Raw genomic sequence first — 26,460 nt, 5'->3', positions numbered from 1 at the left:
TAATTGGGCCAAGTACAGAGCCTTGCGGGATGCCCATGCCCACAAGTAAGTAATCTGATTCTGCACCATTAAAAACCACCTTCTGCACTCTATTACTTTGATAAGATTTTATCAATTCCAGAGTACTTCCTGTAAAGCCATAGAATTGCAATTTGTCCAATAAGATTTCATGAGACAGAGTGTCGAAAGTTTTTGATAAATCAAAGAGTTTATTCTGAACCACTAGCTTGCTTTCTAGTTTCTTCACACACTGTGTTACAAGTGATAAGGCAGATTTAACAGTTCCTAACCCTGATCTGAAGCCAAATTGACTATCAGTGAAGATTTTGTTTTCTTCAAATTATTTTACTATTTGATTATTTAATATAGCTTCTATCACTTTAGACAAGATTGGCACAATTGAAACAGGCCTAAAATTATCACAACTTGAGAGGCTGTATTGGAGTGTATTGGAATGACTTTAATAAACTTTAGTGCCTTTGGAAACCGAGCCTCCAAAATACATGTATTTACCCTTTAACATGACTGAACTTAAACCATAAACGTCATTACTAAAACTGTTCTTCATTTTCCTCAGTATATTGGTAACATCCTGTACCTTGACCAGTTTAAAGCTAAATGTTCTTTCAGACTTTGTGGTGTTTCTCAGGTAGTATTTATGGTCAGTGGGTATATTGGAAGTGCCAATATATTTTTTGTGTCTACATCTCATATTAATCGACAATCTGGTAATTCTTACACAAACTCAAGATTTATCATCTGTTCTTAGTATAACAGAGTTGTTTTCCACCTTTATGCTAAAGTGCATACTGTTTATTTTCTTTATGTTCAATGTTAACTGATTACATACTGCACAACCATAAACGACTTTGAGAGTTTCATTGTCTTTAATTGGAGTTCAAATGTTGCTGTCGTCAGCAAAGAGAACTTTTCCTTTGTGTCTTATATGGTCTAGAAAGTCACTGACATATAGCAAGGACGGAATTGGACCCAATATACTAACCTGAGGAACTTCAATTTTTATATGATTCACTAAAAATTCATCATTAGCAGATGTGTGAACGATATCTGCCACTTTCAGCCTATTGTCCAGGTAAGACAGAAACACTCGTTTACTATTCCTTTTACTCCTAGTGCTTCCAACTTGTTTTGTAGTATTTTATGGCCAACAGTGTCAAAGGCTTTGGACAACACTGAGAAGTATCTTTAACACAGCCATTTCTGTCAAGAGGCTCAATTACTACTTTTATGAACGCTATAATGGCCAATATTGTACTTCTTTTACTTCAGAAACCAAACTATGTTTCGTTGAAATGTTATAGTTCCGATGTAATTCATTTGTCCATGTTTCAGGACTGATTCAGTTATTTTTGTAATTTGGTCGTGTATGCACTCGAAGATCTAAAAAAGGATTCACAACATATCTTACTGTAAACTACAGTAACAATAATTTCGGTTTTCAGAAGTTACTCTACTGGGGCACTGAAAGTCAGCCGTATCCATCACTTGGTACTGAACAACAGAGCCAGTTCACAGCCCCCTCACTGAAGGAAGGCTGCAATCATGCCCTTTCTTTAATGACTTGCATGAATTTCGATGTTCCAAAATTAGTCACAGAATTATAATTCGCAGGACATTTGAAACTCCAGAGTTATTTGTAGCGCCATCCGCTTTTGAGCCCATCATTTGCGTTTTCTATTGCTTTTAAAGCTAAGTCACACTGGCAGTCATGGCACTGTTACGTCAGGGTGTATTCACAGTCTCCATAACATCACATCACATCAATTCACTAAGCCCAATTCAGAACTATGGAAGTGAGGTTATGAGTTTACTATTCGTGATACAAAAAGCCAGAGTATAATATCATAGTTCAGGAATTAACAATGGTAAACTTTATGAATTGCCAAACCAAACTTCATAACGTATTTTCTTGATAAATTTTGTGTTGGAAATTGGTATGAAATGAATCATTTCAAAATATCGGCATTTATTTGCTAAAGACGGGAATAAATACTGCCTGTATACCTTACCTATTACGTTTTTTTCCTTATGTAAGTAATAACGCCATAAACAATTGTAGGCTTATTTCCCCCCTTCATTAGAGCTTACTTTATCACTTAAAATGTTATTTATTTAAAATTGCAACATCAAATAGGTTCTTGTTAATGTACAGTGTGTGTGTCTGCTCTGTTCTGTTACTGTAGAACCTAAATAATTTTTCGCTTGGAGATATCTGAACTCACATGTACAATAGCACTCAGTGGAAAAATCGAAATCGGCATAGAACATCCGCAGTTTCCTATGGAAACACAGTGAAATAATCAGATAAGAATTGTAAAGATGTAGAAGCTCAAATCTTCCACTATATCGTGAGTGAGAACGTTGAAAATGAGTAACTTTCGATGTCTGCAGACGACGACACCGTCAAATTTACCTTAACGTGAGGTGATGTTATGTGACGGTTTGCGTGAATACTTCCCATCTGAAAATCACCGTGGAATGTTTTGAATTACGTAATCTGAAGGCCAGAGTTGAATGGCCTTTATTTAGTATTTAGCGCAGCTTTGATTGTATTACCAGCTGGATGACGCCATGACTCCCCCCTTTTCCCTCCCAAAATGATTTTAGTTGTTGCCATATTGAAAATAATGCCACTATAATAATGTAAGATTCTTGTGCAAACGGCAGATTGTGACGCCACTTCATACTGTCACGACCAAGGAAATTTGATCACCACCGTTTTGTTTTCCTTCCTCCTATAATTGTAACATCGTTGGATTGTTATTTTCATACACCAAAGTGATCGCAGGTGCCGCAATAATTTGAAAGCTTGTTTATTGTTTATGAAATATGGCCAATAAGGAAGAAAGTGAAGTAAATGTAAACATTGAAAAATATCGGAGGCTGGTGAAACACTACATTGACTTGGTAAGACTGTGGTTTTAAGGTGGATTTTTTTCTCGTATATATACATGTTAGGTGCATGAATGACAGATTTAAGTTTTTAAAAGTGTTATTTGAAAGCTTCATTGTCACTTTGTAGATCACTGGAATGAGATGTAGGTTATCATATGTCTGAAAGAACGAATGGAACGGCCACTTCAATAGTACGGATGCGAAGTGTTGACAAATGTCTGAAAAGTCAGAGCTACCTAGATATAATTTTTTGTGGTTATTGATTCTGGTATTCGATTTTACAATAATGTATTGTCATGTAGCTACTCAAGTTTTGTGCATTGGGTAATTCGTACATAAGATTTACGATGATTTGGGCTGGGTGATCAATTCTAACATTTGTGATTGTTTCTACATAAAGATTCTGGAGCGGAAAAAAAAATTATGTCAAGTCTGAACAATTTTAAATCTGTCAGACATTTGAGTAGATTGTCAATCTTCTACAGATGTTATTTTACTGTTTTTGTGCCTAAGTTAGATTCACTAAGTGTAGTGGACATCAGTGTTAATACTATTTTCGTGCTTATGTTTGTTGCACTCTGACTGAAATACGCGCTACTGTTGTCGAAAAGTTTGACCACTGAGTAAATGTACATTCAGGCTGTGATCGATATTGCTAATTGTTTATACGTGCACCTGCAATCCGTGTTTTACAACCTCTCCATGCTCAAGTTCAAGTACTTGCTTTTATGCAGTGAACACATTTTGCTTAATTGAGGAGTTACATTATGGTAAACCATTATACAACGTGACTTAGATAGATGAAAGTATTTCATTACTTTGGGCGGCCTTGAAGTTGTTAATTAATTAGCGCCAGAAATGAATGGACGAAAATGTTATACGAAGTGTATTATTTGTTTTTCTCCAGTTCAAGTTTTCAAATGCAAAGGACTTTGCATTGTGTCTGATAATGAGTTTGTTATATGTCATACACCTTCCCCTGATTTATTTGCAACCAGAAAAGGGCCAAGCTTTGCTGTGAGCGTTTGTTGAATGATGTTTTCATTTTGCCAATAAGTTTCAATTTCAGTTTCACAAAACATTAAGTGGTTATTACCAATACCTAACTGTGCTACTTCTGCTTCTGTAGAAGTTCCTTGCCCTGTGAGAGGTAGACATTGCTTGTTACTTCTGATTTATTAAGGGCACAAACAAACGTGGCACTGGGTGCGGTGACTGATGGGAGCGGCTATAAAAGTGAAATGCCTTTACGATCGCTCCCATCAGCCACAGCGCCGAGTGTCAACTTTGTTTGCGTGATTAATACTCTTCACTTCATGGCATCTTATGTACTAGGTAGAGGCCATTTACTTGTGCCTACAACAGTTCTGACTAAAAATTGCAAGTAGCTTTGGACACTGTATAAATTGCTGACTGTAAAGCAGTCCTTTTGAAATGAAAACTGTTATTCGCTAAGTACCTCATTATTTCAAATGTGGGTGACAACTAGGTGAACATTGCCTTTTAAGCATTGTAAAAAATTTTCAGTGAGATAGGCTGCCTAGTATTTATAAATGCCTGTGTAATCACCTGTAGATATAGACATCTAAGAAGGGAATATTTTAATGTCTTACAAAATGAATTGAATTAATATTGTATTATTTGTGCAACTATGAACAACTATTATGTTGAATAGATGAGTTACACCGTAGACACTCTCACTTCTGAGGGTCTTGATAATTTTCCTTTTATGTATGGATGTGGGACAAAGTTACATTTTGTTAAATTTTCTCTGCGCCATTCTTTGTGGTACCGTTTTCCTTTTCATCTGAACTGCCTCCATAAATTTTCTCATCTGTGTCTTTTGTACCATCATCATTCCCTCCTGTTTATCTTCTGTGTCTTCCCTCCCTGTGTCTCCTGTCACTATATTCTATTGGTATTATTGTTTGATCTGTATACTTAATGTGTGATGTGCATACCCCTGGATGTTCCCCTGCTTTTCTTAAGGGGCTCCGGAACGCCCTATACTTGCAATGTTAAAATAACGCTTATAAATTACATCTTTCCTCACAAAGTATTTGAGGTAGGAAATTGAACTTTTTACAGATTATTTATTGGAATATGGGCTAGGCCTACAACTTAACACAGGGATTTTACAAAATTTTAGTTTAGTTATTAAAGATGATTTTTTTTTCAATTGTAATGAAAATTCACAACATTTTTTTGCAATTTTTTATTTATATATTCAAAAATATACAGTTTTTTGGAAAAAGGCTGTGTTAAATTATGCAGAAGGTACTGTGTAACATTTACTGAAAGTTTGAAACAAATGTGTTTGGAAGATCCTTAGGAAACATGTAATTAGTATGAGAAAATAAAAGTTTTGGGAATCGAGCGACAAAGATTGGATTAACTTTTTAGTGCATTCCAGGTCCGTAGGATGGATTATCTTCATCCTCTGCAAACTCCTCCTCCAGCTTCCTCTTGTTCCTCCTCCTGTTTACTCTTGCTTGTATTTCTAGACTCTTTAACAGCCCTGTCTGCAGCCCGAAGGCATTCCTTGTCTAAATCAAGCATCGCTCGTACCATGTTAGAACCTATCTTCATTCCCATATTTCTAAATACCTTGCACCTTACAATGTTGCCATCATTGAAAGTCGCAACAGCATCATACACACCAAAGTGAAGTGTTTCTATTCCAACAAATACAGTCTTGGGGATTCTCGACCATATAACACTATTTACACTTTCATTGGGGTTTTGAGTTTTTCCGTGAATACACTTTTTCAACAGTTCAGGTGCTGCTAAGTCTCTGGAAATAGGTTTTATCACCTCCATTATTGCATGAGGCAGACTATGCTTATGAGTGTACACTTCACCAGTTAGCAATCCTTTGTTATATTTACACCAACTGTCTTCTTCTTTGGGACACAAGCTATGTTGGGGATTTTCATCGGTTGAAGAAGTATGAAAAAAAAGAGCCCAAACAGCCTTCTTCATTTCGTCTACACTTTGTGTATTTTGCCTAATAGCCATTCCATAATAGTTCTGTATTTTGTCAATTACACTGTCAGTTAACCTTCCCTTCCCATCCAACCCTTTACCATCACTGAGTTTTTGTTTTTTTGTACGAAGCTTTCAGTCGCCGAAGTCTTGTTCCCATTCGCTTCTGTACGTGTCCAATACACTCAAATTTCTGCACTACAACATCATCACCATAGGGCTTCAGTCCTTGAACATGTTTGAAACTTTTAGAATCACCGTCACCAAGGTAATTAACATATCACACTTTATCACACGCCTCAGAATGCTGGAATATACTGGCAACACCAGCCACTTCCATTCCTCCACTACTGCCACTATAGTTAGCTTTGCAATTATTTTCATGTGTACCTTTATATTTTTGTGGACATCTACAATACTTTGATATTACTGCTACATCTAAAACTTTCCCTGTATACATACTGGTGGCAGATACTACACCATGAAGAGATGTGTGTCCCCGTTTATGCCAGGTACCATCGAACGCTGCAGTCAAATCTCTGTTACCATTATTTTCCATTACTGCCTCTTCCACAGCGTTCTTCATAGATTCTATACAGACATCTTCTACTTTAGACCCTATTAATTTATTATAGGTCGTAAACTTGGTTGGGGGATTTGGAAGATTCATGATGCCACAGAAAATTGCACCTGCAGTAGCACCCTTACCAACTGAACGCAAGGAATAAACAAATCTAATGTTGTGTTCGTAGATTTTGCTACTATTTTCTTCAGTTGCAGTTACTGCAACACTGTTCCAAAAGGTGGTCATGTATGAACACTTATCACATTTCAGTTGTATTTCACTAGCAAGTCCTACGTGCTTTATTATGGAGAGTTCCAGACCAACTTCACTACAATGAATACATCTTACACAGTTTGAAAAAATTCCTTTGAGAACCGACATATCAAATATTTCATTCACATCCGATTCGCCCATAAAACATTCATAGTTTTCACTCATTGAACCAAGCTTCTTCTGTGAAGTATTTTCTTTCCCACTTTGACTGCTATGGGCAGGTGTACTTGAGAGGTTAGGTTCACTCACTTGGTTATCGTCTTTATTGTTTACAGTAATAACACATACCTTTGGTTTTCCAACATTTCTCCTTTTCTTAAAAGCCTTCAGAGGATTTCTAATAACTTTACTTTTACTCATTATTATACTTCAACAAAACAGAGACTCAAGAAACAGAATTAATTACGAATATTTTCGAGATAACAACAGAGTAAATAAATATGAAACAATCAACAATCACACCAGCGATATATATTGAACCATCACAGGTTAGCCACAACACATACTTTATCTCACATCACTAAAATGTACCTGATGAACACGGACGTTAATAATAACACCATTTGACAGCAGTTTAACAGCGCCACAGTGGGTTACGCCCATGTAGAACACATTTCAAAAAAAATTTAAAAATAGTTGTAGTCTTCGGAATTGAATAAATTATATATCTATTAAAAGGTAATAGTTTGCAGATTCAGAAAACGCAAAAAAGTAAAAATTGAACTTTTCATGATTTTGAGCCTTTCCGGAGCCCCTTAAGCTGTTAATAGTCCTGTTATAATGAAAAATGTGCTTCTGGATCATTATTCTTGCTTTTTTATGACTACCCTTTGGACAGTGAAGGCATGATCCAAGTTTCTGCTGTTGGCTTTCTGATATTATATCTAATTATTTGTTATTTTGAGAATGTGTTTTAAAATTTGTTTCACATATTGTTAAGAAGTGTGTTGCGTTAGACCCGTGGAGTAGAGTGAAGTATTTGGTACCAGTCATTTGATTTGATCTGTGTTGTAATGATGTCATGTGTGATGTCTAGTTCGTGAATGAGAGTGCAGTTTGAAACAAGTAATTTGCTTTAGGTTTCTTGTGGTGGTTGTGCAACACAGTGGATCTGACAGTGACCTTTAGCATTGGAAGTTTACATAGAATGTGTGTGAAATGCTGGGCATCATATCTTTTGTGCTGAAGTGTGGTATTGTGATAAAATATTTAAACCTTGAAAGTGTGGGACGTGGATGAAAGTAGTTGGTATTGGCAGTTCCTACACCTGCAATGATTTTATATGGCAGTGTTGGGAGGACAGTTTGTGGCTTTCGATTTGGTGGGGCTACGGGGTTTGAAAAATTATGGCTGATGGTCTGTGATATCAAATATAGGAAATCCATGATGGAATGTAACAATATTATGAAAAGGAAAGTTGTTACTCACTATATAGCAGAGATGCTGAGTCGCAGATAGGCACAACAAAAAGACTGTCACAAATAAGCTTTCGGCCAGTAAGTTCTTCATCAAAAATAGACCACACACGCAAATGCAACTCACACGCACATGACAAAAGTCTCTGGCAGCTGAAGCCACACGGCGAGCAGCAGCAGCAGCAGTACATGATGGTGGTGAGTGGCTGGGGGTAAGGAGGAGGCTTGGCCTGGGAGTGGGAGGGATAGTGGAGTAGGGGTGGTGGACAGTGAAGTGCTGCTGGGGAATGCACAGGGACGAGATGGAGAGAGGATAGAGCAGCTATGTGCAGTTGGGAGCTTAGACACAGGGAGGGGAGGGGAGGGGGGTGGCGGAAAAGGAGAGAAGTTAAAAGACTGGGTGTGATGGTGCAATGAGTGTAGTGCTGGAATGGGAACAGGGAAGGAACTGAACAGGTGAGGACAATAACTAATGAAGGTTGAGGCCAGGAGGGTTACGTGTACATAGGATATATTGCAGGGAAGGTTCCCACCAGAGCAGTTCGGAAAAGCTGGTGTTGGTGGGAAGGACCCATATGGCACAGGCTGTGAAGCATCCTTTGAAATGAAGGATGTTGTGTTGGGCAGTGTGCTCAGCAACAGGGTGGTCCACTCGTTTCTTGGCCACAGTTTGTCGGTGGACATTCATGTGGACAGACAGTTTGTTGGTTGTCATGCCCACATAGAATGCAGCACAGTGGTTGCAGCTAATCTTGTAGATCACATGACTGGTTTCTCAGGTAGCCCTGCCTTTGATGGGATAGGTGATGTTTCTGACCAGATTGGAGTAGGTGGCAGTGAGAGGATGTATGGAACAGGTCTTGCATCTAAGTCTATTACAGGTAGATGACCCATTAGGTAAGGAGCTGGGAGCAGGGCTTGTATAGGAATGGATGAGTATATTATGTAGGTTTTGTGGATGGCGGAATACTACTGTGAGAGGAGTGGGAAGAATAGTGGGCAGGACATTTCTCATTTCAGCCCATGATGAGAGGTAGTCAAAACCCTGACAGAGGGGGTGGTACTGGGTTACGAGGGGACTTCAGCAGTGAATCATTGATATTATAGTCTGAGGATACTACATTTTTATTTTTTTTTTCATTTTGTGAAGTGTAAAATTTTACATTTCTGAACATTTAGGGTAAGTTGCCAAAATCTGCATCACGATGAAATCTTATCAAGATCTGATTGCATATTTATGCAGCTTCTATTAGCTAGTACTTCAGTGTAGATAACTGCATCATCTTCAAAAAGCCCGATTTCACTGTTAAAATTGTCTGTATGGTCATTAACCTTCCAGCAGGTGCATCAACTTTCATGACGCCACTAGTCGCGATGTATCTCGTGGATACATGCGACGATTTTTGTGGTTTTTTGTTTGTTTACAGGTTCTTTTTCTTTTTTGTTTTAAATTGCAGTTACCTTTATTGTTACAGATTTTACAGATACAGAAGTGAACATCAGGCTCATTACACTTTCAAATTAACAGAAATATTTGACATTTTGTAATGGAGAAGTACATGAAATTCTTTTAAAAATTGATTTTATTATAGATACAAATAAATTATTGAACTAATCAAAGCATGTCTCTTTTTACTGATTGCCGTCTACAGAAAGACATTGTTCACAAATTATTTTTGCGTGCTTTAGCAAACAAAGATGTGTACTGCATTTTTCACATGTATACTTGCTGAGACAAGTCTTTTTTTGTCTCCCTGTAGCATGACTGGCACCTTTTCCTTTTCTTGTTTTCTGATTCCAAGGATTGTTCAGCGTTGTTCTTGCTCTTTTCCTTTAGGTTTGTACTTTACTAGCATTGACTTTATATCATCAGGTAGAGTCATAATAAGAGCTCTTCTTTTGAGATGATCTTGCAGTAGAGTCAGGGCCAAAGTTTTGAGGTACTCGCGCCAATTTGAGTATTTATTCTTGTTGCCCAAGAAAATTACTCTTGAGTTGATGCCTGCAATGTTCAACAGGTGGAAAAAAATCACCATTGGCCATCTTCTTGTTACCCTAGCTACATTGTAGGTTGCACAGAGTTTGTCAACTACATCAACTCCAGATTTGGTGTCATTATAGTGTAGAATAATTGCTGGTTTTTTCTCTAAACCTTCCGAAACCTCACTTGACGATACATGCATTCTCGAAAGGAGGACTACAGTTTTCCCTTTTTTCGGGACATACGACACAAGGGTTTCATTCTTGCTGTAGCCAAATACGCTATCATATTGCTGTCTACTTTTTGGTGCTACGAAATTCGATTGCAGTTCCTTCTTGTTTTTTCTAATTGTGCCTACAAACAACAGTCTCCTTTTATGCAGTTCTCTTACTAACTCTGAACTAGTGAACCAGTTATCTGCTGTAATGTTTCTACTCGTCCCATATATTGGTTCGGCAAGTCGCAGAACTACTTCTTTGGCGGAGTTGTTATTCTGAAAGGGTCCTTCTGGTTGTAATCCACAATATACTTCCATGTTGTAAGTATAATAAAGCTTGGCATCACATAGGCAGAAAATTTTGATGCCATATTTAGATGGCTTGGGTGGTATGAACTGGCGAAATCCACACCGGCCTCGAAATGCTGGTAGCTGCTCATCAACTGTGACGTTCTGACCAAGGGAGTAATGTGTCTTGCAGTTATTCAAACACATGGTGAACATTTCCCTCACGGCTGCTAATTTGTCTGTCTTGCGCTGTTCTTGTCTTGTGGCGCCATCATCAAAACGAACTCATCTTATTAGGAACAGGAAACATTTTTCGGACATGGTCATTCTAAAAATATTCAGACCAAGGTCATCGGCTGTCCAGAAGTCGTGAACATTCTGTTGCCCATCACGGAACACAACAGCAAGGTATAACAAGCCCAGAAAGGCTTTTATTTCGATTGCGTCTGTGTCTTTGCAGTCACTCTCGTGAGAAAAGTTTCCTTTTAGATCACCTATACACCTGTTAGTGTTGGCCACAATTAGATCTAGGATATCATTACTGATGAATAGGCTCCAGCAGTCAATTTCAGTTACCATTTTCTTTGCGTCTCCAACTACCCCAGGCAGTTTGGTTAGTATATTATGAGGCCGTGTCTGTGTTGCTTTCCAAGGCACTTTCCTACATTTAGTTCCATCCTTACCTAAAATAAAATAATAAGTACATTACACCATTATTAGATATTGTTATTATTACATCTGAAAGCATATTTATTGTCTTTTCTACTCACCAAAATAGTAATGTTCATCAGTTTCCTGCGCTTCATTATTTTCCTCTTCATCAAATTCATGATCTGTGTCTGAGTCTACAGATCGTGTTTCGAGTGTATCTTCGGTTTCTGAATCAGTTTCTGCAATATCATCTTCATCTTCAATGGATACCTCGTCATCGAGAAGAAGGCAATGTACTTCTTCCAAATCCTTAGGATTTTCTAGATCATATCGTTTACTCATTTTGAAAGAGAGTACACGTAGCTACAACGAAACTTTGCTTCATTTAGCAGACAACAACGCAACTGCCGACTTGCGTACGCTGCAAACAAAGCAACAGCTGCAGTCATTAGCGGCGACAAAGCATTACCTGAGTAGGCGCGCTGTATCTGAGAGATACAGGCAGTACACGCTCCCACTTCTGACTCATTTATGACCTTGTCAGTATCGGGATAAGACTGAAATTCCTGTGAAGCAATAAGAAAGGTATGACACAAGATGTCGTGGGCCAGCAAACCGTTACCGCTGTTCATTGCGGTAATATTAGAGAAAAAGTAGGTCATGTATCTCACAGATACATGCGCGACTGTCGGAGGGTTAATATACAACATGTAAGGCAAGGATACCAACTCACTTCCCTGGGGCATACCCGAAGTTACTTCTACATCTGACGATGAACCTCCATTCAAGATAATATGTTGTGTCCTTGCTACCAAAAAGTCCTCTATGCAGTTGCAGTTTTACTTGATATCGTACTTTTGACAATAAGCGTAGGTGCGGTACTGAGTCAACTGATTTTTGGAAATCAAGAAATAAGGCATCTGTCTGCTTGCTTTGATCCAATGCTATCAGTATGTCATGTGAGAAAAGTGTGAGTTGTATTTCAAATGATCAGTGTTTTCGAAATCCATGCTGTTTGCCATTCAGGAGGTCATCCTGTTCAAGATACCTCATTGTATTTGAACTCAGAACATGTTCTAAGATTCTACAACAAATCGATGTTAGCAATATTGGATGGTAGCTTTTACTGCCTCTCTTCCAGACGACTGTGACCTGTGTCTTTTTCCAAGAACTAGGCACAGTTTTTTGTTCGAGGGCTCTATGATGTAATATAGTTAGAAGAGGGGCTTACTCAACCCCAAATTCAATATAGAATCTGACAGGGATTCTATCAGAGCCTAGAGCTTTGTTCATGTTTAACGATTTCAACTGTTTCTCAGCTCCACTGACACTAATGTGTATTTTGTTATTCTTTTCAGTTGTATGATAATTGAATTGGGGCAATTCTCCAGGGTTTTCCTTTGTAAAGGAACATTTGGAAACAATTAAGCATTTCAACTTTTGCCTTGCTACCCTCAATTTCAGTTCCTGCCTCATTCATTAGGGGCTGGACACTAAAGTTGGTCCATTAGCAGCCTTTACATATGACCAGAATTTCTTTGGGTACTGTGACAGATCACTTGACAGTATTCTGCTGTGACAGTTATTGAAGGCATCACTCATTTCTCTCTTGACAGCCAAACATGTTTCATTCAGCGTCTCTCTGTCTATAGCCCTACACTTCATTTTACATATCTATGCAGTATTATCTGTTTCTTTAGAAGTTTCTTTACAGTGACTGTATACCATTGAAGTTCTTTCTCATTATGAACTGTTATAGTGGGTACATAATTATCTATCCAGTGCATGATTAGCTGTTCTTTTATTTATGCTCAGTAAACCGGATTACTTTACGTTTATATCTTTTTGCTTGTTCTAGTTGTCTTTTGTTCTTTGGTAATCATTGTTGTCACAACCGTGTCAGGATCACTGATATCAGTTTCAATGTGGACATTTTCAAACAGGCCAGGTCTGTTCATTACCATTATTAGATCCAATGTATTTCCATCATGATTGTGCTTCCAAACTATCTGTTCTAGGTAGTTTTCAGAGAAGGCATTTAGTAAATGCCGCATTCAACAAACAATCAAAATTGATCCCAGTAGTACTCGGTGCAAAAACCATGATTAATTTTAATGTGTTGTAATTATAAAAATGAACAAACACAATTGGATACAATTGACACAGAGGGAGAAGGTTATATACATTGAAAATAGTAGTTTTGAAAACAAGGAAGGTATATATGTCCAGTGTGCTTATATGGTCGTATTGACCCTAGTGGTACTAGGAGGGTTAAGTATATATTATGTACTACAGAAATTTCCTGTCTCCAACTGAGGCTTGTAGTTCAAACTCTTAGATTTGTAGTTCAACGATTACCAAGAGATTCACGGAACCACATTCTGTGTATGATTCATTATTTCAATTAATTTTTGTGTAATTATATAGAACAGTTCCATTAATTCCTGATATAATTACACATTATAACACATATTCGTGTCTCGGATTTGTATACATATGGTGAATAACTCTTGTCCTTATCATATCAGGTCTGATTATATCTAATTAAATGTATGAGGAAATGCTTAAAAGTAATGCATCCAAATTTTTAATGTGAAATCTCTTAAAGCTTGTTAAATAAAATAAGCTTTATTGATATTCGACATCTTTATTCTTCATATGAGAACTCTTAAAGCTTTTTAAATAAATCAAAGTTTATTAAAATTCTGTACCTCATTTTCATGTCTACATATTGATTTCTCAACATTCTTACCCGAGTGATGAACACATTTCTCCCAATGAGAAATCAGTTTGTTGATACCGTCAGTATAAAATGTTTGACTTTGTTGACATAGCCAGTACCTCACCTCTGCTTCCACTACATCACTATCAAAGTGAAGCCTTGAATGTGTGCTTTAAGTTTTGGAAACAAATGAAATTTGGATGGGACCAACTTGGGACTGTATGTAGGATGATCAGTGACACTGAACCCAAGGCACTGGATTGTTGCAGATGTCTCACATTACTGATGTCGATACAGTAATTGCCAAAAACAGCTTTCATTCTTTCTATAGATTTCAATTGGTATGTTTTCTGTGGTTAGGAACTAGATTACAACTCACTGCTTCTCATGCACCAACATAGTTATGTTATACACTGCCGTGATCATGCTACAATTTGGAGTATAAGAGGGTTGCAGCTTGTCTCAGTAAACAGGAAAGTCACCCAAGTAATATGCATGACATGTTATACCTCAACTATTATGGAGAACAGAATACAAAATTCAGAGGCATTACTTTTCAGCACGCTCTCATACATCAGTAAGCCATAACGTACTTGCAGCAGTCAACTGATGTGTAATTTCTGGGAAAATGGAAAAGCAGCAAGTGTAACATATAAAAATGTAATTAATGCAGCAAACTTGCTCTTTAACATAGCTGTAAATCACTGAGTTTGTGAATAATTAATGACATTAGTGCTATAGAAACTATTAAGTAATAAGATTTTCATCATAATCTCTTCAGGTGATGGACTGCAGAATTATTTTAGGTTGATTTGCCACGCTTTTTTGATGCAGAACATTGCTGTGCATATCTCTCAGAGTGTCTTTCTGTGCATATCTCTCTGAATGTCTTTCTAATTCCATAATTTTGCTCTTGGCTGTTCATTCATGAAAATCCCTGTGTGGGTCCAAAGAAAATGCATTTCATCAACCATGATTTTAAATTTTGTAAATACATTCCTGCACCATTGTGTTTTTTTATTCCTTTCATTTCTTTTGTTAAACCCGTGTATTCCGAGAACAGAATTCCATATACCAGGCTGTGCCTATATGAATAGGCAGCACAAAATACTGTTTCAGTGCTGCAGCACATCAGGAATTGACTTTCTTAAAATGTGATAATTTTTTCTCAATTTTTTTGTTTGATATCAAATGCTTTTCTAATCTTAAATAATAATTTAACCATTCTCATAGATATTTTGTCCAAGATGTTTCTCAGTGCTTCAGCCTCACAATTCAAATATTATATTGCTACTGGCTATTGTTATTACATTTCTGAAGTTTATCCAAACTCTTTTCTTTTTATTTACAGGAGTATAATTGTTTCTTGCTGTTTTCTTGTTGCAACAAAATGGTTTCGCTGCAAGTACCTTAATATACTCCTATGGAAATAATTTGTGATTGACTCAATACTATGGCAGAGGGCAGTGTTGCTGGCATGCGGCCAGAAAAGCTTCACAAGTTGTTGCATGTACCTGCAAAATAGGTAACATAGTGAGCATGTGGCCCTCAAGAAATAACTGATTGAGTGCCAGATGGCCACTACCACTCAACTTGCTGCAAGACTGATCAAGAAGCTACTTTAATCAGAGTATAGAAAGGGTAGTGTCATATGGGGACATAGGGGAGAGGGGCCTTCTGCTTCCACTACTGGCAGATCATTATAAAACCAAATAATTGCAAAATTTCTAATATGGTCGTTGGGGTACTGTGTAACTAACTTTTTCATACGCCGAGAATCATAAATTTCTACCCTCTCTTGTCAGCCAGAGAGATATGACTTTAAAGCAGTTTCAGGCAATGCCACAAGTACTGTAATACGATAATTTCGTAAGTACAGATCATTGTGAATCAGTTTAGCAGATAAGACAAATCAAAAAGCAATCTGTAGTTCCATTCATTGTGATCTTTTGCTGTTTGGGCGTGCTTCAGGAAGTCAGAGAATTTATTGGCCTGTTTTTCCTAGAATGTTTGGTTTGGTTTGTGGGGTGCTCAACTACACTGTCATCAGCGCTTCCCTGGATTGATTTTGAACATTCATATGTATTTAATTTTATTAAGAGGGTCCATAACTTTTACTCAACTTACAGGTGCGTTAGAAAACCAAGATGATACTGAAACTGTCCTCTTGTTTTATATGTTATGTGTGACATTTTCATGAAATTTTGTATTGATTTGTATTTCAATTCTTTACAGAGGTTATATTCTTCAGCTCTATTTTGGGCAGACAAAGTTGTTTCCTTAAGCAGTGAAGATCCAGAAGACATATACTGGTTAGCCCAATGCATGTATTTGTTGAAGCAATATCACCGAGCAGCTGAGCTAATTATGAATCGAGGTCTGGAGAAGGTAATTGTAATTGCAGTGTGATATTTTATTTCTCTGATGTACATAAGAACACATTTGCATACCATTTGTGATTTTCAAAATTCTTGTGGTCATTTGTATTGCAATCATAATTGGTACAACTGAGGACATTTTCAGTTGTTCCCTCTTTTCTTTCCATTTCCCCACTTTATTTGTGACTGCATTTAGTCTTTCAACATTTCCAAGTAGCAATGTACTTGAATAGTTTTATTTCCTATTGTCGCAGAAGAAGCTGAATAGCACTGTGGTGTAGTGGTTATGATACTAAACTGTTGCATGGAGGGTCGTGAGTTCAAAACTCACCTGGACTGTACAATTTTAATTTCTATATTCGGTTCGAGTACATTCTAGAAGTATCCACAAATGTCAAGCATCATTGTTCTGGAATGTTCTGTAGCTGTATATATACTGTACATGTTCTGGCCAGAGGCAGTTTGCTCCACACTCTTGTATGTGCAAGTGCTGAATAAACCTTCGTTAAGTGAAGTCAATGTTCATCATTCATCTAATTACTCCGTCTTCTGTGTGATATTATTCTTGTGGAAGCGCTGGGTACTGGAACTTGCGATAGCACACATTATCGATGACACAGTGGCTCCCATCAGGCCATGACTGAGCCACCGTTTTGGTGGTGAAAAACCCGAGTTCAAGCCATATTAAACAGATTACAATCTACTGGAGACAGAAGAAGAAGAGGATGTTACGATAACAGCAACGGTGTGCCACCACATCAGACATCCTTCTGGGTTCTCTCGTGACGGTGGCCAAGATCCAAACAAGTGGCTGAAGAAGATATATGATTGTACAGCTAAATTTAACAAATGTGATGACACCGTGTGTTTGGCTAACGTATTTTTCTATTTGGAGGGCACTGCCAAGCAATGGTATGAGAACAATGAGAAGTTCACAAGCTGGGAAGTATTCCAGGCGGAACTGCACAACTATTTGGGTGCCACACAACGACAGAAGTGCAATGCTGAAGGTAAATTGAAGTACAGGGCACAGTGTCCTGGGGAAACTGCAGCATCCTACATTTAAGACGTCTTTGAGCTGTGTAAAATAGTGGATCCTAGAATGAAGGGGGAAGACAAGGTTTCACATCTCATGAAGGGTGTTGCTGAGGACATGTATCAAGCCCTACTCCTGGAGGAAGTTTTGACAGAAGATGACTTCATAAAATGGTTTCAGTATATCGAGACAATGCATCAAAAAAGAATACACGCAAGAAGTTTGAATGGCTTCCAAACACTGTATCGATGTCTATGATAGAGGAAGGAACTGATTTCACAAGTGTTCTTCGTCAGATAGTGAGAGAGGAAGTTCAGAAGGCACTTGGATTACACAGCGAGCAAAAAACCGAGACGCTTCAAGAGGTCATAAGTGAGGAAATCGAACAGACATTGAACCCAGTCTCTCGTCCTTCATCTCCCTTTAAAATGGTGAAAAAGTTGAGCCCCATGAGGAACCTGTTTGGGCACCAAGGAAGACTGATGTCTAGAGGACCCAGGATAACCAACCAGTGTGTTTCTACTGTGGACGACTGGGACATGTGGTGCACTATTGTCGAGAAATTAGGCGGCTGTTTAATGACGTCCACACCAGAAGACAGCAGACCGATCTTAGCTGACGCCAACTCCAGGATGATGAAGGTGAACAAGAAGATGTGGGTGCAGGGTGACATAGGTCACCATCGCCGCAAGCCAGCTGCTGGAGAGGATGCTCCCCAACACGCCAAGGAAGGTCTCCATTACCGTTTAGAAGCTCCAGTCGATCACCGAGCCACTGCAACTTGGAAAACTAAAGGGTGCGACCCTGCTTGGAGGTGAGACCGCCGAAGTGAAAAATCCTCTGCGGTCGATCACTACAAAAATGATAGGGAACTACATCGATATCTTCATGGATGGCCGAACAGCCCAAGCTCTTGTGGACTCTGGAGCATCATATTCAGCCATTTCGGAGAAGCACCGTCGCCAGTTGCAGAAAACTGTATTTGTCAACAGCAAAACATCTCTGCTGAAGGTGGCTGATGGGAAATATGTAAAACCTACAAGAAGATGTACCAGTCTTGTGGGTATAAGTGGGCATACACAGCCCTTAGAATTCACCGTCTTACAAGAGTGTAGAGATGACGTCATTCTCGGATGGGACTTTTTGAAAGCTTCTCAGGCAATTATAGATTGTGGTCGCTTGTAGATTCTGCCAGATGAGATGCGATACTGTGGACAGGAAGATGCACATTTTAGTGTGTGGAGACTGTGTGCTGGATGAAGTGATCATTCCTGCAGTCAGCACTAGAAAGGTACCTGTCACGTGTCATGCCATGCATCAACCTTTGGATCTTGTAATGGAATGTAAGAGAAGTATACCACTGAAGAATAACTTGGTCATCCCAGCCTCTGTCATATCGTTTAAGAATGGATTTGGTGAGTTGTGAATAGTTTACTGTCGCTGAGAACCGCAGATCCTTCCAAGATGCATGAGCATAGCAAACGCTGAGCTGTTAATTGAAGAACAGCTGAGCGTCATAGGAACCTCCCATGCCACGTCTGTGGGTGAAATTAGTGCTACCACTACAAGACACGGCCTTCTAGCTCGACTATCACCAGATCTCACTAAGGGATAACAGGAGAAGCTACTTGCCATACTTCAAGAGTTTTCTGAATGCTTCAATCCACAGGTGAAGAGAAAATTACACAAATCGACAGTGAAGCACCGGATTAGCACTGGAGATCATCAGCCAATAAGCCAGAGAGTATAACATGTGTCAGCAACGGAAATGTCAAATAATTCGTGAGGAGGTAGAGGAAATGATGAAGAATGTCATCATTCAGCCTTCGCAGAGCCCATGGTCATCACCAGTGGCCCTTGTCAGGAAGAAGGATGGCAGTTGGCGCCTTTGTCTTGATTACAGGAAGCTTAATAAGATCACTAAAACGGACGTTTACCCTTTTCCACGAATTGATGATACACTAGATTGTCTGAAGGGGCTAAGTTTTTCTCAACCGTGGACATGTACTCGGGATACTGACAAAATCGAAGTATATGAGGCTAATTGTGAGAAAACTGCATTCATCACCCCTGAGGGTCTGTATGAGTTTAAGGTAATGCCGTTGGTTTGTGTAATGCACCAGCAACTTTTGAATGGATGATGGATGATCTTCTAAGTCACCTGAAGTGGACAATGCGTCTTTGTTATTGAGATGACATTATAGTGTTCTCAGAGTCATTTGATGAGCACATAAAAAGACTGAGGGCCATTCTTAAGTGTCTCCAACAAGGTGGACTGAAACTTAATCCAAGAAAGTGTCTCTTCGGAGCAAAAGAAATCAAAATACTTGGACACCTTGTGTCAAATGAAGGTGTGTGACCAGACCCAGAAAAGTTGAGATCTATAACGGAATTTCCTATTCCTAAAAGTATTAGAGATGTGAGAAGTTTCCTTGGATTATGTTCTTATTACCGTCATTTTATCAAAGACTTTCGTATCAAAGCCAGGCCACTCCAAGAGTTGTTAAAAACTGATGCTAAATTTATCTGGGGTGGTGCTCTACAAGATTCTTTCAATGTCTTGTGAAAAGCTCTGACGACTGACCCTGTCCTTGGCCTGTGTGATGAGAGAGCACCTACAGAACTACACACAGATGCCAGTGAGTATGGGATCGGTGCTGTTCTTTGGTGCAAATTTCGGATGGAAAAGAGAAAGTTATAACCTATGCTTCTAGGACACTTACAAAAGCTGAGAGAAACTACTCGACTACAGAAAGAGAATGTCTTGCTGCTTCAAGAGTATGTATTATCATAGTGTACAAAAGTGAAAGAAAACACTAAGATGCTAACTGTCTCTCAAGAAACCCTGTGCAAGTCCATCAAGACTTTGATGAAGATAGTGACTGCCTCTCTACTCCCCAGGATCTCTCTACTGAGCAGAAGGACGCCAAGATATCTCAAATTATGCTTGCCTTAATAGGGTCAGAGGATGTGAAAGGACAATTTAAGATAGTTAATGGATTACTTTGCAAGAAAAACTTTTATCCGTTTGGAAAGAGGTGGCTACCAGTGATTCCTAAACACATGCGCTTAGATGTTCTACAGAAATTCCATGACACACCCGATTGCAGACATTTAGGATTTATTTAGACATAAATAGAATCCGCAAGAGACTTTTCTGGCCAGGTTTATTTAGGAGTGTCCATCACTATGTGTCACACTGTCGAGAGTGACAGGAGAAAGGCAGTCCCTCAGAAACCACCTGGCCGACTGATACCAATTCCACCAGCCGAAAGGCCTTTCCAGTGTGTTGGGATTCACCTCCTCAGGTGATTTCCAACGTCTGCTAGTGGCAATAGATGGATTATTGTTTGCACTGATTATCTGACACACTATGCCATTACAAAAGCCGTGAAAACAGCTGAAGCATTTGAGGTAGCCAAATTCATCGTGGAAGACTTACAGATAAGGTCGTTAATTACGGATCGAGGGAAAGTTTTTCAATCGAATCTTGTGACAGAGATAAACCATTGGTTTAGCATTACTCCTTGTCCTTCGAATGAAGCCCTACGAGGATCCTGCAACCTAGGGTAAATTCGAAGCTCCAGCGACAGGCAACAAGTGGAAAGGTGATGAAGAGCATAGCGGCAAAAGAAGTTCTAAGATCACCGCCAGGGCGAGCACCAGTCATCGGGAGTCAGAGTACGCAGGACCGATGACTCGTTCACAGACTAGGAGGATGTAACACGGAGACGCTATTCTCTTAAGGAGGGAGCAATGTCGCAAAAGAAGCTGAGCAGCACCAGGGTGTAGTGGTTATGATACTAAACTGTTGCATGGAGGGCCGTGAGTACAAAACTCACCTGGACTGTACAATTTTAATTTCTGTATTCGGTTTTACAATTTTAATTTCTGTATTCGGTTTGAGTACATTCTAGAAGTATCCACATATGTCAAACATCATTGTACTGGAATGTTCTGTAGCTGTATATATGCTGTATGTGTTCTGGCCGGAAGCAGTTTGCTCCACACTCTTGTATGTGCACGTGCTGAATAAATCTTCATTAAGTGAAGTTAGTGTTCGTCATTCATCTAATTACACTGTCTTCTAAGTGGCAATCTGTTGTTGCACAGAGACTACTGTGGAATAGGTGGAAGCTATCAAGTGAATTAAAATACATTCACATAATTACAGAAGGCTAATATATGTTGTTAGTTTCAGATTTTATTTTATTTCCACTTTTCTGACAGCCATGCATTAATCGCCTTGTAGAACAATGAAGTTACTTTTGTTGGTTTGCTAAAGAAATTTGGTTTTTATTAATCTTTTACACTGAGGCAGTCAATGTGCTTGAAACAAAGTGTTTAGTTCCACACTATTATCTAATTTCAACTGCTCTCTGCATTTCAAGTGCACATTTTCATCTTCTAGCATGTATGGCATTATGCCATAATAAAGAATCAAAAATGAGTTAATTCAGTACTGGTACTCCAAGAAAATTTACATCCCGAAACCCACACTGAAAAGCTTAATATCAGATTGAGGCCTAGTTCATTGGGAATCTGGACATAAGAATGTGCTCTTTAAGTATGCACTTTAAATGTGCCATTTTAGTATGGTTCACGAAATTCCGATGCTTTTGGAGTATCCTCTGATGTCTTTTTTCTTTTATGACATAATGTAAGATCTTTTAATGTTTTACATGTAAGAACATATGGGCTTCTGTCGTCATAGCAGCTGCCAAAGCGCTGTGGCGCCTGTTATCTGTCACTCACTGACAACTACTGAAACGAACCTATTTCTAACAGGTAGCGGGAAAATATTCCGAATGGTGGTTTGAAAAGCATTACTTTCAAAGTAAATTTCCTTTTACACAAGTTGAACTATGTGTGAGAATGTACGTTGAATTTCTTAAATCACAGAGCGTTTGATGATGAGGCACTTAGAAGTATTTCGAGCCCAGACGATCATTCATGTCATTATTATGAGCAAATTGATGTAGTGCTACGGGAAGCTCTCTCTCCTCTGCGGTAGCTAATTTATTTGTGGAAAACTTTGAGGACAAGTCACTGGACTTGGCTAAAAATTTTACTGGCACATTTGTGTGATGTATCTTAAAGTGTAACACGCGCAAAAAATATCAACATTATATGTGAAAGCTTAGCTTCTCTTGCAGCTTATTAACCTTAGAGACCAATATTATATGTGAAAGCTTTGCTTTTCTTGTAGCAACACTATGTATATTAATTTAAAACATTAGCTTTTCCTGTTTGTGTATCTGCACTACTTAACAGTGATGTTGCTATTAGCTGACTACATCATGTGTCCTGTGGTCTGAATATCCACTGTCATCGGCTAGCGTGATCAAGTGACATGAGCTATGACTGGCTTACAAAAGCACATCGCAATCTCGATTAAAATGGTTTGGAAAGTAACATGTGGTGGTTGGTGGAATTCGAATTTATACTTTTGTAATACGAAAATGTGCAGCGTACATGTTGCTGCACATCAAAAATCTTTCCAAAAGGAGTTTTCTTCCCTGAGTTTCGTTTTCTGAAGTGCCGGGAAATTCTACACCCATGTATAAAAACATATCATTCAAAGGATTGATAAGTTATACAGTTCTGAGGGAAATATATACTGTCTCTTAACAACACGGAAAAAATGTGTTTTCATCCGGGAGAAAGTGTATTTTTAACTGGAAAATCCAGGAAATTTTTTTCCCTTGTCCCATGTATACACCCTGAAAGGGGTAGCAAGACAGAGAAAGGAGAGACCTTTGGTTACAGGATGTGGGTGCAGTCAGTTAGTGAAGATTGAGGATTACAGGAATGAAGGTTGTGTTGCAAGGATAACTCTCATCTATGTAGTTCAGAAAACCTGGTGCTGGGGGTGGGGAAGATCCAGATGGCATGGATTGTGAAACAGGTGTTAAACTCATTGGAGATTTCCGCTGATGGGTTATCAACTCTGCTCTTGGTCATAGTTTGGCAATGGCAATTCATTCTTGTGGACAGCTGGTTGGTGGTCATGCCCACATAAAAAGCTTTGCAGAAATTGCAGCAGAGCTGGTTTACGACATGGCTTCTGTCAAAGGTGGTCCTGCCTTTGGTGGGGTAGGCAAACATGTGAATAGGACTGGATTCAGATGTGCTGGGTGGGTGAATTAAGCTGGTCTTGCACCTGAGTGTTCCACAGTGATGCGACCCCTGTGGTAATGGTTTGGGGTTAAGAGTGAGAGTGGTGTGGAGAAGAGTCAGAATGTCCTGTAGGGTAGGTGGGTGGCAGATACAACTTCAGAAGGTGTGGGAAGTATTGCAGGCAGGTATCCCTCGTTTTCAAGCACAAAGATAGATAGCCAAAGCCCTGGTGAAGGATATGGCCCAGTTGCTTTTGTTCAAGATTATATTGAGCTGTACCTGGGTAGGGGTTACTCCTTTCCAGCTGGTCCTGGAGAAGGGGGGTAGCATTAGGGATGTGCAAGGATATGGGGCTGAAAATCTGTCTGTGGACTAGGTTTGGGGATAGTACTTGTCTATGAAGATCTTAGTGAGACCTTAAACATACTGCAGAGTCACCATCCAGGGGTGGCCAGGCTATATAGAAGTGATTTTTTGTTATGAAAGCTGTCAGAACATAGGTACTGTTGATGATTAGTGGGCTTGATATGGAGAGAGGTATGGATGGATACATCGGGGGGGGGGGGGGGGGGGGGAGGTCAATACCCAGAAAGTGGCACATTGTACTAGGGAGGACCAAGTTAAGCGAGTGGGAGAGAAGGTAGTGAGGTAGTGGAGGAATGAGGATAGGGTGTCTTGCCCCCAGGTCCAGATCATGAAGATATCATCAGTTAAACCAGAAAGGGCTTTGGAGTTTTATGAGGCTAGGATAGTTCCTCTATAAACAGATTGGTATGGGGGCACCTATCGATGACTCAAGTTTTCTCCCTTACTCCTAAGTTATTTACATTTTGCCATATCTTTACTATATACAGAATGTTCTAAAGAAGATAATCAGGCAGGTTAATGTCCAGTTTTTCAGAAGCTTTGTTTCTCATCACCTTTTAGCTCAAAAAGCAATTGAGAGCATTGTGCTATGTATCAGTTTCTATGCATCAGAGTGACCACATGTTTCTATAAACCTAAAGAAGCCGAAGTTAAGCCAAACTGGCGTTAAGATGTTATAAGCATGACTGTTCTGCCTCATGCTGTCCCTGCTGGGCTGCGGAATGTTCCCCGCACCACGGAGTGATCCCTGCTCTGCAAATCATTCTCACTCAATGAGTGGGCGCAGTGGAGCTTTGTGACCTGCTGGCTGCGCTTGTCACCGAATCACCGACCTCGTATTTGCAGTATCGTGCTGTATTGGGGAGCTACCGAAATTAGTGTGTAAGTGAGATGTGCTTGCTTGTGTGCATGAATGGTGTGTTTCTCTGTTTCCCTTTTGCTGATGAAGGCTTTGGCCAAAAGCTCTGTGCAAGTGTCTTTTAATTGTGCTTGTCTGCAACTTAATATGTTTTCTTAAAGGTAAGTAGCACTCTACTTTTTCGTACATTACTGATATTCCTATGTGGAGTTTCCATTGTTTGAATATGTTTATTCCTCTTCTCAATTTTTAGGTTTTCTTTTCAGAACAAGATCAGGAAAAGCAGGCATGAAAGTGTTAGCAACCTTAATGCAGATGTTGCTCTTCATTGTCACATCCTCTGAAACTGATACTTTCACAAAATTTTAAAGAAGCCAGATGACTGAAGAATGTTACATTTTCATAACACATTTGCATCTGAAATCTAACATGTAGATGAATGCTGTGATTGTATTGTGAATGTCAACTATTAACTACTATTTACTTGGCAATGACAGAGTTAAGGTGTATAGGTCTGATAGCTATTTTAAGTCTTTCAGGCAATGCATTTATTCCCCTTTCACTTCGAGAAAATCTCATAGTTGTTCACAATTAAGTCAACAAATTGTGTTGTGGTAAGGTAAGTCCCCCTATTCCAGTTTCACATCTTTTGGGAATCTTATGACTTCCTGATGATTAACACTGTGACACTGGTCAAAGTACACACACTTGACCACAGCTTGACTTACATGACTGAATTCCATTCTTTAATCACACAGTGCCTCTTGGTGGATGAAGCAAAACGAATCAAAAGGTCTCCTCCAAATTTGCTTTCGTATTTATTTTTCAAACGAGAAGTGGAATTGTGCTACAGGCTGAAACTTGTCCCACAGCAAATTCATGTTGTCTAGTGATCCAGAACAGCTTCAGAAATATCAAAACCTGTTGCAGTTTAATTGAGTGGTGCCACACCCAGGAATTCCTCAGTTACTTGCAGCTGCATACTGACACCACACACAGATATTGAAAACTGAGCACAGTCAAATATATCTGTGCTTTTGTGAAGTGTGAGCAAATATACATAGATCTCTTCTTTTTTATTTGCATCTATACTCTGCAAATGTCTGTGAAGTACACAGCAGGGGGTACATCCCACTATACCAGTTATTACTATTTTATTTTTTACTGTTTCCACTCACATATGGAGTGCAGGAAGAATGAACAAATTCTCCGTGCATGCATGATTAATATGATCTTGTCCACACAATCCCTACAGGAGTGATATCTAGGGGGTTGTGGTATATCCCTAGAGTCATCATTTTAAGACAGGTCTTGAAACTTTGTAAGTACGCTTTCTCGGTATAGTTGCATCTATCTTTAGGAGTAAGCCAGTTCAATTTCTCCAGCACCTGTGTGACTCTCTCCCAAGGGTCAAACAAACATGTGATAATTTGTGCTGTCCTCTGTATACATTCAGTATGCCATGTTAAACACTGGAAAATCCAAGATGGAATAACAACAGTTTTATGAAAAGGAAATGTTGCTATTCATTTGTATTCTTAAACCAAACAAAGATATTCTAAATCCATCATCTTACAGACCACTAGTACTATCTTCATGTTTATCAGAGACACTTGAAAGAATGGTTATAAACAGATCAGAATGCTAGATAGGGAGGAATAATGTTCTTCCCAAGACGCAATTTGGAT

The 26,460-nt window shown here is 39.0% G+C and overlaps 1 protein-coding gene across 1 annotated transcript in view; it reads left to right on the top strand.

The window, feature by feature from the left end:
- The first annotated feature begins 2,743 nt into the window (after positions 1-2,743).
- Positions 2,744-26,460, top strand: part of LOC126188256 (cell division cycle protein 16 homolog) — a 203,730-nt gene continuing 180,013 nt past the window's right edge. Inside the window, exons 1-2 of the mRNA XM_049929822.1 lie at positions 2,744-2,928; positions 16,249-16,401. Coding sequence (XP_049785779.1) covers positions 2,851-2,928; positions 16,249-16,401 — 231 coding nt within the window. The 5' untranslated portion in view covers positions 2,744-2,850. The remainder of the gene's footprint in view (positions 2,929-16,248; positions 16,402-26,460) is intronic.

Source organism: Schistocerca cancellata, chromosome 5, assembly GCF_023864275.1.
Source record: "Schistocerca cancellata isolate TAMUIC-IGC-003103 chromosome 5, iqSchCanc2.1, whole genome shotgun sequence".
NCBI lineage: Eukaryota > Metazoa > Arthropoda > Insecta > Orthoptera > Acrididae > Schistocerca > Schistocerca cancellata.
This window is presented reverse-complemented; position numbering and strand designations above follow the sequence as displayed.